The sequence below is a fragment of the Mytilus galloprovincialis genome, chromosome 6, assembly GCF_965363235.1.
Source record: "Mytilus galloprovincialis chromosome 6, xbMytGall1.hap1.1, whole genome shotgun sequence".
NCBI lineage: Eukaryota > Metazoa > Mollusca > Bivalvia > Mytilida > Mytilidae > Mytilus > Mytilus galloprovincialis.
Window position 1 is genome coordinate 94,512,086 of NC_134843.1, and position 11,378 is coordinate 94,523,463.

The following is an 11,378-nucleotide window of genomic DNA, read 5'->3' on the forward strand; positions in this document are numbered from 1 at the left end:
AATTGTTATTTGCGACATGTCGTAAGATGTAAATTTTGATTGCAAGCGTACGTTGAATGTAAAAGGGAGTTTTCTCCCCTCTTGTATTTAAAAATACGCGTTTGGTAATATAACTCATTAACTAAATATAATAAAGACCTATGGTCTTTTGATTTGAGGTCCTTGGTTTATGACCTTGAAACTGATCTCAAGGTCATAGCTTAATTTGACGTTCTAGATTTTGACCTTTGCTTTTATTCTATATGTATACATGATAAAGATATACAACTTTTAGAAAAAGATATCAAACCATTTAACCTTGTAAAAAACAACCGGAAGTGACCTTTTGTAAACCGGAAATAGCTATTTTTTTGTACTTTTTAATATAAAAGTATATAGAACCAGATATTTTTGGAATCAGTGTCAAGTAAATATTCAAATATAATCGGAAGTAACATTTTTCAAACCGGAAGTAACAAATTATCTCCCTTATTTAAAAAAAAATATATGGAAACAATATATTTTTGGAATCAGCTTACTAGGAGCTATCATTTGACGATTGAAATGACATTTTAAACTTAGTTTCACAACTTTTCATATCAAAATACATTGTTTTGATGGAAAGACCTTCAATTGTTCTCTGAACAATTGGTTTTTAATTATCAATTATTATTGTTTTCAAACAACTAGTTCAGATGAATGATCTCTCCTAGTTGTGGTTATACAATTATGTCTTTGTGGTCCTCGTAGGGCGACATGATATATCTGTGGTTTAAAGAATTATATTGTTTTAAGGTGAAAATGATGCTAAGGAAAAATTAGAGTAACACAGATGTCAATGTCTATTCCAAAGACGGACGAGATACAAAATTTCGAACAGTACTAAAAACCAAACTTACAACGAGCATTGTAAACAAAATTCTTGCTCCAGAAGGCAACCAACATTTTGATAATGGCTGTTAAAGAAGTATTGATGACGTCCCCTTTTCCAAAATGTGACAAGGTAACACGAATTCTTAACAAAATCTGTCGGTCATCATAACTCCACAGGTGGCACCGTCGTCTTTTATTTTTAGTAAATCCAACAAAATCACCTGATCAACGTAATGTTAGTATCAATATTAATACAAGAGTTGATGCTCGATGTCCAAATGAGTGCTATTTCAATGTCATGTACAACTACTTAAAATAAAAAAATCAGCTTTGATGATCAAGTCTAGAGCAGTGTTCAAAAGAGTAAGTTTTGTAATTCGTTGAAAACCGAGATGAAATCAAATCAATATTTATCGATAAATTTAAATTTTAAATATATCCTCTGACGCCAGAACACTATTATTGATTATATAACTTTGTTGATGATGTTACATTGAAATAAATTAGAAACGCATTGACAATGGTATTGCTCGTCAAATAATCTACTTTATTTCACTAAAAAAAATACTGTTAATGCTATAAAAATAGAAAAATAATTAATAGGTGTTCGAACAACACAAACGATGAACTGAAGCGTTTTATATATATATAATAAAAACTATAACACAAATTCCCATACGTTTCGGCCATTACGGCCTTCTTCATTGGAATGAATTACAACATTCTATATATATATATATAGTTTAAAAGTAAAAACACAAAAAATCACATCATAAATCGAACATTGTTTCTGTTAGCGCTTTCACCGCACTTCATGATTCTCAAATTCTCTGTTAGATATTTTGTCAAAGGAAGAAGCTGTGGTTTGACATCAACTCTTGGTTAAAACAAAAACTTCAGATGAACGATTTTTCCTAGTTGTGGTAGTACAATTATTTTATTTGTGGTCCTCGTAATCCGACATGATTTATCATTGGTTTAAAGGATACTTGTTTTTCTCATTTTTATTGAAGGTCAAAATGATGTTAAGAAAAATGAGAGTATCACCAGTGAATTTTCCAAATACGGAAATACCGAAAAGTACTAAAAACCAAACTTGCAACCAGCATTGTCAACCAAGTTTTTGCTAAAAAGACAACCAATATTTTAATAATGGCTTCGACAGAAGTATTGACGCTAGCAGTGTTTAAATCATTTCATTTTTTGTTAAAGAAACCAGCTAGATGTTGCGAAATTATTGTATAGACTGGTGACGTGAGGGAAAAAAATGTGTAATTTTTTATTGTTCATTAGCTGTAATTTTTGTTTCATTATGAACACAACAAATTGTATAACTTGATGATTTTTCAATTCCATGAACTTTTTTTGACCTGCAAAAATCAATTATGTATTCATCAGCTGTCTAATACGTTAAAGAAAGCAGAGGTTTGTTTTGGTTACCTTCTATTGTTTATATTTCAAAACGCTCAACGAAACCTCTTTCAAAAGTTTAAACATCTGTTCTTACCGCAATCAAAGCTTGGCTTCAACTTGTTTTTGAAATTACCCATTCTATAGATGACGTGATTCAGATGTGGACAAAATATCAAGTCACCGTTTCAAAAATGAGACCTGTAGAATTAAACTTATTTATAGGCTTGTAATAACATGAGCAACAAATCGGCTGTCACATTTCCATCAGAATCTGAGATCTCCTCCAATTCTGAAGGAGTTTGTGTTGCTCAGTTTTTAAATTTTTCATGTTGAGTTTTTGTACTATTATTTGTCTGTTAACTGTCTTTTTTTATCCATGGCATTGTCAGTCTGTATCTTTTGTCCTTTTTTGTATAGTATATACAATCTAAGACTCTTTTACATGTAAAGTATTTAAAAAATAGATTTTTTTACAATTAACACAAGTACTGCCCATTTCTTAAAGGTGAATTGAAAGATTCCTGTATGTTTAAAAAAGTCTTCTTGGTGACCTTCTGCTGTTGTCTGTTCTATGGTCGGATTGTTGTCTCTTTGACATATTCCCCATTTCCATTCTCAATTTTATTCCGTAGTTACAAGTTTCTTGTCTTAGTGAGGGATGAATTAAAACATTCTCTGTTTCTAACATTTTCAAGATGCTGGATTTTTTTTATGTATTTTAAAGGTTTGGAGGACAGGACGTGTTTGAAAAAAGACATTAGAATATTGAACAGCTATCCTCAAAAGGAAGCTTTTTAAAAAAGTTTTCCAAGTGATGAAGTTGGAATCATTCCTTTGTATACATTTTGGTTAGGAAAAAATACACTAGAGACAAGGCAACACGAACGCTAACAAAACATGTGGATCATTATAACTTCGAATAGGGCATCCGTCGTGTTTTTTTTTAAGTTTAGTAAAACATACAAAAAAGCACCTGATCTGTAAAACTTAACGCAAAGCTCGATATCCAAATAAATGCTATTACAATTTCATGTAAACTTTTCAACAAAATATTCAGCATTGATTTAACAAGTCTAGATCTGTGTTCAATTAAGAGTAAATTTTGTCATTTGTTGAAAACCGAGATGAAATATCGGTATTTCGCAAATAGTTATCGATGAATTTTAATCTTAAATTTATATCCTCTGACGTCATTACACTATCGCTGTTATAATAGAAAAATAATCGGTGATCGAACAACACTAACAGTGAACTCAAGTGTATTCATGAATACAGATGTTGTTCGGTTACTCATTTTATTTTTATTCTTTCTATATTTGAATTCTTTGATTAATTATTCCAAAATGATTAATATTGTGAGAAGTATAATCATAACTGTAATCAATAAAATCATTATACTATGATTGTTATTATTTGATTTGACTTGCATATTTACCATAAAGTCAAGGCTAAAAACCTAATTGTCTCTTTGTTGAAAAAATAACATTGACAAATATCATTATAGTAAACAAGTAAAACATGCTTTATTTCTTCGAATTCTTGAGAAAATACCACCTTGAATCAATCACATGTGTCTTATTTTTATCTTTTTCTTTTTTGCCAAAAGATAGTTTTTGCTTGGTTATATGGTTTCATTGTTATATATCATCTAATTTTTTTATTTTTATATTCATAAATATAAATATATAAAGCGATGTTGTGTTGTTTTGTTTAACAGTTGAACCTACTGTAAATCGTTGACGGTAAGTCAGTATTTATGGTTAATAGTTTATAACAGTTCATGGCAGCATAACACTCGACCAAAACTCCATGTACTTAGTATTGCATGTTGTTAGTCTTGTACTATTTCTAATTTTAGTTTCTTGTGTACTATTTGGAATGTAGCTGAAGCTGAAGGACGCCTCCGGGGGCGGGAGTTTCTCACTGCATTGAAGACCTGTTGGTGACCTTCTGCTGTTGTCTGTTTTTTGGTCGGGTTGTTGTCTCTTTGACACATTCCCCATTTCCATTTTCAATTTTATGGTGAAGTAATTATAATTGTGAAACACTGCATACATTATTGCATCGAGTAGTTCTCAGTGTATTCCCTTCTCATTCCACTTGATTAAAGTTTTTTCTTGTTCCTGTTCTACCGTGTAAAAGCCGAATATTTTATCATTTTATGGATATTGTCGCGATGTATTCAGTTATTATTATTAATCAGCTGCTGCATTTATATTATCTTCAGTTTACATCAATTATATGAACACGATTTTGTTGATTATATACAGTTTTGAAGAAAATTGGACATCTTTAAATAATACATATAATAACACCATTACAAACTCAATTCCATTATAACATGTTCGAAATTGTTAACAGAAACACAAAATAACACTTTTGCAAACGAAATCCCACTTGAATGTTTTTCTTAGTGTCTATAAATAAACTAAAAGTTTATTATTTTTAGAAACTATATTTTGATAATACAAACCCACAAACAATACGTCTCTTTTTTACGTTAACCCATTTTTGTGACGGACTGTTTTTATTCTTATCATTTTGGATTGTGCATTTTAAAAAATAATTCAAAACAAATAAACGTACAAAAGAAGCGCAGTCTTGAAAAAAGTTAAAAACGCTTTGTTCCTATCTTTGAAATTTCAAAAATGTCCTTACTACATAATGAATAACACACATTATATCGTTTGCGGTTGCATCTTAAGCAACTTGCAATCTTATTATGACTTGTAAAAACTGATGGATTTTTTTTTAAAGCAATTAAGTTAAGAGACCCATAGAGTTGTACAGTAACCTCTTTTTTCATTTATATAATAGTATTTTCCTACATTTGGGCATTAGTTATCATTTTTTTTTGTTAATACAAGGATTTGATATAGAATATCATTTTTGTTATCTATTACTAGTATTCATATTTGTTTGCCGTGCATATTTAATTTCTTGAATGGGTGAAAAAGCTCATGTACATGGATATTTGATTTCGTGAATTATACGATCAATTAAATTTGTGGTTTTCATATACCCATGAAATTTATGAAATATAGTATCAAATGAACATTAATACATCTACAGTATAATGTAGTCTAGACTAGTACCATATTTGTTAATTTTGATATCTAAGCAACCGCGCAGTGGGTCAATATATATAAGAAGATGTCACTACAAACCAGTAACTTAATGTTCAAGGCCTTTAGAATTCACTAGATAAGTAATACATGAGTTTAAGAAAAAACAGGCCTTCTTTTTACCTGAGACCACATAAATTTATAAATTAATGCAAATTTGGAACTGTTCCTGTTTTAAAAGGTTAGCAAGAATTGTTATATGGAAGTTATATTATAATGATTATATAAATTCACGGTTTAACAAAAAAATATCATTTTATAAATTTATTAAGTTGCTTTATATACTATTTTACTTGTATATATATTTTATTACAAAATAAAATTCACTGAATTTAATATTTACTTTACTTAACTAACACCATAAATCTATACTTGGCTCTAGTTTAAATTATGAAAATGTTTCAGTAACCATAAAATATATCTGAAAGATTTAAAAAATGCTGAATAAAATTGAAATTATTAGTCACAATTCAGTTTTGAGATAATTTGATCAGCTTGTCTTATTTAAAATTGAGAATGGAAATGGAGAATGTGTCAAAGAGACAACAACCCGACCAAATAAAAAACAACAGCAGAGGGTCACCAACAGGTCTTCAATTTAGCGAGAAATTCCCGCACCCGGAGGCGTCCCTCAGCTGGCCCCTAAACAATTATATACTATTCCAGTGATAATGAACGCCATACTAATTTCCAAATTGTACACAAGAAACTAAAATTAAAATAATACAAGACTAATAAAGGCCAGAGGTTTTATATATTTGTAAGTGTTGACAAATATGGTGTTGAAGTTATTATATGTTTATTTTGAAGTTTTTGTTTAAATGCTAAAATGAATACCTTAAAAATGTCATATTTGTTGCTAATTTTTTCAGGGGAAAGAGCTGTTGTTATAAACAGTTCCTAAATTGATAAAATATATAAGATAACAACAAATAGATTAAGTTGGTAAAGACTTGGTCGAGTATGGTTCAGACTAGGTTGAGTATGGTTCAGACTAGGTCGAGTATGGTTCAGGCTATGTCGAGCATGGTTCAGACGAATTTAAAATGCTTAAGTACAAGTTCAGACTATTAAGTACGGTTCAGACTAAAGCCGAGTATTATCAAGTAAATTTCAGACCAATTCAGACTTGTCGAGTAAAAATCAGTACCGTCGAGTACAGATATAGGTCATTTCAGAGTTTTGCTGGTTTGTAGTGTGTGGTATGAGTGTCAATGATACAACTCTCCATCCAAGTAACAATTTATAAAAGTAAACCATTATAAGTCAAGGCACGGTCTTCAACACCGAGCATTGGCTCACACCGAACAACAAGCTATAAAGGGCCCAAAAACAATGTCCAGTGTAAAACCATTCAAACGGCAAAACCAACGGTCTAATCTATATATAAATAAGAAGCGAGAAACACTTATAAACCACATCAACAAAAAAAAACTACCGAACATCAGATTCCTTAATAAGGACAAGTGCAAACAATTGCAGCGGGTTTAAACGTTTTAATGATACCAAACATTCACCCTTATCTGAAACAATAGTTCAACTCAACACATCACAACATAGAAAAACACACTATAAAATATCAATTGAAATAGCATTACTCAATCAAAAGACTTATTAAGACAAATGGACAATAGATTCGATCTCTGATACAATGTAAAAACAAAAGAAATAAAATAAGGGATGATAGTTAAAGTAACGGCTGTGAAATGTGAAACAAATTCAGAAAAAAAAGCTTGCACAAAAATCTGTCATTTGCAAGTTGTTACGCATACATGCATAGACCAAACGGAGAGGGGAAATATTTTTACAAAATAAATAGTTTTGATGTTCATAGTATGAAGAAGAGGACATTTCTTGTTATACCAAACACTTATCAAAGCTTGAATATAGACCAGCTTGAGTAAACATTAAATAACAAAAAAGCACTACAAAAAGTATTAATAGGTCAAATAAACAGAATAGTCGCATATATGAATGTGTAAATTCCAATTTGTAATATTCGTGTTTTCATGATCAGCATTCAAACAATGTTTTTCAATCAAATATATTAATATTTTCACAATCTGCTTAACAGCATCGTCATCAGCAGCATAATTAATACTAACATAACTGGTCATGGCTGCAAGAACTATATTTTACGCTATTGTAGGAAGTACAGTTTTACTGAAGCGTTCAAAGCCAGATAAAATGAAGTTCGCATTATTGATGTTGGTATTTCTTGCCATAGCCACAGGTATTACGTAATGAGTAGCTCACTGTCAGGTGCATTGCTTTCAACAGTATCGTGATCAATAAAGAATCATAATTACTAGATTATTACAAGCGTTTAAATGAAACTCTACTCGTTTCACTTGCACAATAATTATCAATATATTACAACAAATATACGCTTTAATTCTTCTGTTAACTTTTAATGTATGTATGTTTCTATGGTCATAGGTATCGCTAAAGAATTCAACAAGCGTTTCTGACATATTTTTTATAAAGTACGTTAATAAAGAGAGGTATGAAAATTCCATTTATAAATCATTTGGAATAAAAGTCAAACAACATGGCTAAATTCAAAATAACGACTATTCAATATATGGTAAACCATCATTAGGTAAGATGCTACATTTTTCTAAGCAAATTTGCATTATCAAACAACTGGCCACTTTGAATCCTTATGATAATTACCAGCAATTTCCCAAGGGGTATAAAAACCAATGATATGATTTTTACAACACTTGCTTTGAAACATTTTTCAATATGTGTATTCGTCAACTCAACTTTGAAAGACACGAAAAATGAAACATTAGAGGCCAATAGGCTATAGACCACATTTAAGTGAAAAAAACATATGAAAACGGGCAATCAATGAACTACCAAAACTGTCTATGAAATTTGGCAAGAGAAAGATCAGCGTTGGGTACAGAAAATATTACATTTAACTGCATTTAACATTTAACGTCACACACAGCTAGTACACTTTTAGCATAGAAATCTAAAACAAAACGTACTTTTTGACGAATGACACACGTAAGAAAAAGAAAGGGAGCATGCCAAACAGAGTAGCTTATACTTTAATAATCATCATGCACAACATATGTTTCATTACTGGTTTGGTAAACTTCAACACTTTAATTCTTGTTTGGAACGTTAACCTCCAGATGTCCTGATATATGTATTGTTTTTATGATTAGTAAATAGTGTGATTTATAGATCTGTTTAACTTTTACAAGATGGAGCAAGTTAATGAATGATTGGTTTCCTAACTGAGGGTATATGTAATAACTATGAACTCTCAACATAACATTTCTTAAAGAGCATTTAAACTATGATACTTCCGGAAAAATGAAATTAGATTTATTCAAAGCTGAGCACTTAACAGCTTTCTTTTTTATACACATATTTATATTTATTTTTATTTCATATACATTTCAATACTAACTATATTTAAAGATCTAATATTAACTTATTCCTAGATGAAGAATAAGTAGAACAAGTAATCAGACGTTAACATGATATTCTATATATATATATATATATATATATATATATATATATATATATATATATATATATATATATATATATGTGTGTGTGTGTGTGTGTGTGTGTGTGGTAACATGACAAAATCAGCTTTAAAAAAAATGTCGCAATATAAACTTTATTTGCTACAGTTCAACATTACTTTTTCGTAAATCGAGCTCCAAAATATTTTGCAGTTATATCTTAAAAATACGAAAGCTTACAGATCGACCAATATATTTCAATTTCAATGCAATTCGATTTTTCACGGACATACATTGTATATGATTCACATAATCTTTGTAGTGTCGATTGACACGGACCTTCGTTAATAACAAATAAGTGTTATGTTACTTATGTTCTCAAAACTTAACTGTTCGAAATCAAATGAAAAAACACAACAATTCACTGAAAAGAAAACTATTTGTCTGTTGTTTTAGAAGAATTCTAATGGTTATATTTTTCTTATTTAGATAACGTGTCTTCCCAAACTTGTCGTGACTGCAGACATTGTGATTTCACAACAAGACAATATGTTTGTTCAAGCTGTGGTGTGACTTACTATAATGAATGTTTGATGCATTGCTAGTAAGTATGACCTTCTAAAAAAGGATCTAAATGCAAGCAGATCATTATTTTATTGATATATTTTTTCCCTTAAACCGCTATTGACGGTTTAAACAAAACATTTAATCATATATAACTAAAATCCAACTTATGAATATTAAACAATGAATTGGACATGAGAATTATTCAATGACACTTCCTTTTAAATTTCTCAGTAATAATGTTTAACAATTGTCATTCACCAAAAGCACATTGATATTCTTCTTCAATGATGCTAGATACCGAAATAGTAATTACAGGATAAACGTTTAGTCAAACACAGAGGAAGAATAGGAGCTCTCTATTAGAAATATATTACATAATTCAATTACTGCAATCGAATTGAAGCGCAATTGAACAAATCATTATTCTTTATTTAATACATAAAGCCAAAATGTTCGGAATCAAAACTTAATACATACATTGTACTTGAAGGGCTGATATGACTGTATTTCAATCAAAGTAGAGCAGGTAAACTCATCATAGAAATTATCGTTTCGTATTCAAAAGATTCAGCAACAACGCTCGAATAATAAAGTTTCAGAAGGTCTACGTACAAACTGACGTGCAGTTAAATTAATGCATGTTCTATTCCAATTGCAATATTACGAGTAATTAAGTGTTGATTTAATTTGTATCATAAAATTATTAAAACAAGAAATCTAGAATCTACGAAAATACTTTATTTGCTCAATCACAATATGTATGCTAAAACAGTATGATAACAGGAGTCGAAGTAATATTTTTTTACATTTTATTTCAGTGGTCAAAATTATGGTTGCGGGGGTGTATGTCCATGTCGCGGTTCACCTTAACATGTATGATACACAGGTTAGTACAAATGTTACAGAGTTAAGTTTTCAGAATAGTTGTAAAGGATAAATATATGGAATAAATGACCTATTTCAGATGTCGAACCGTCCAAACCGGAAATCAAAATTACATTTACAGATGTATACTTTAAACAAACTATTTTGTTTTGGCAATGTTAAATAACATCGGAACTTGATAGACAAATTAAAATAAAAATGTGAAGATGTGGTATGATTTCCAATGAGACAACTGTTCACTTTAGTTAAAATAAACCAGATGTAAGCAAATAAAGGCAACCCTCAACAATTAATAACACCCATACACAAAATCTGAGACTACTCATAGTTACTGATAGCTTTTTCAAAGCCACTTAACGCTTATATAGAAATCATGTGTCTAAGAATAATACATCAATAATGACACGAACCGGAAATATTATGGATTTAGAGACGTCGTTTACGATCAGAGAAAATATGACCATGTACAATGCCAAAATTTTGGTATCACTGGATTGTAATACCGTGCATGTGTATTTGGAGAATTTTATTTGTAATATATTGTTAATAATTTAAAGTAAACGACTGTCAAAATAAAATAGATTATTCACGAAAGGTACAATGTTTTCTTGATATTGATATTTATATTTCACATTTCTTTTACAGCACCAAGTGAGACTGAAAATATAAATAAATGAATTAAAATGTTAAAAAAATACTTTATTACGTTATAATTTCGTCTTTGCTTAAGTTATGGGAAGATTACAGTTACAACTTAATTAAAACATCTGTAATAATTGATGTATATGTGTATATGAAGGTTTGGGTGATAAATTTGGGACATGCATTACCATTGAATAACCGTGGGATATACAGCTTTACATCATCAAGTAAATGACCCTCATCTAAATTTTATCTAACAATTCTACATATATGCAAATTTTGACTTCAAATTGTTTAACGTGCTCTCTGCGATATAAATTGATCTTATAACATATTGACATTCGGTATTACGGTTTACAACGCATTCAACAACTAGATCAACAAGGCTATATAGATATAA

The 11,378-nt window shown here is 29.9% G+C and overlaps 1 protein-coding gene across 1 annotated transcript; it reads left to right on the forward strand.

The window, feature by feature from the left end:
- The first annotated feature begins 3,953 nt into the window (after positions 1-3,953).
- LOC143078430 (insoluble matrix shell protein 6-like) lies at positions 3,954-11,033 on the forward strand. The gene is made up of 5 exons (XM_076253296.1): positions 3,954-4,007; positions 7,540-7,623; positions 9,374-9,488; positions 10,270-10,337; positions 10,982-11,033. The coding sequence occupies exons 2-4, from the start codon at positions 7,578-7,580 to the stop codon at positions 10,319-10,321; spliced, it is 213 nt and encodes a 70-aa protein (XP_076109411.1). The 5' UTR covers positions 3,954-4,007; positions 7,540-7,577; the 3' UTR covers positions 10,322-10,337; positions 10,982-11,033.
- Positions 11,034-11,378: the final 345 nt, after the last annotated feature.

Excerpts from the sequence above, each read along its gene's own strand:
- LOC143078430 (XM_076253296.1), top strand. The coding sequence starts at position 7,578 with ATGAAGTTCGCATTATTGATGTTGGTATTTCTTGCCATAGCCACAG. Across the intron at positions 7,624-9,373 it reads ATTTCTTGCCATAGCCACAG|ATAACGTGTCTTCCCAAACT; the intron begins GTATTACGTAAT and ends TTTCTTATTTAG. Across the intron at positions 9,489-10,269 it reads GAATGTTTGATGCATTGCTA|TGGTCAAAATTATGGTTGCG; the intron begins GTAAGTATGACC and ends ATTTTATTTCAG.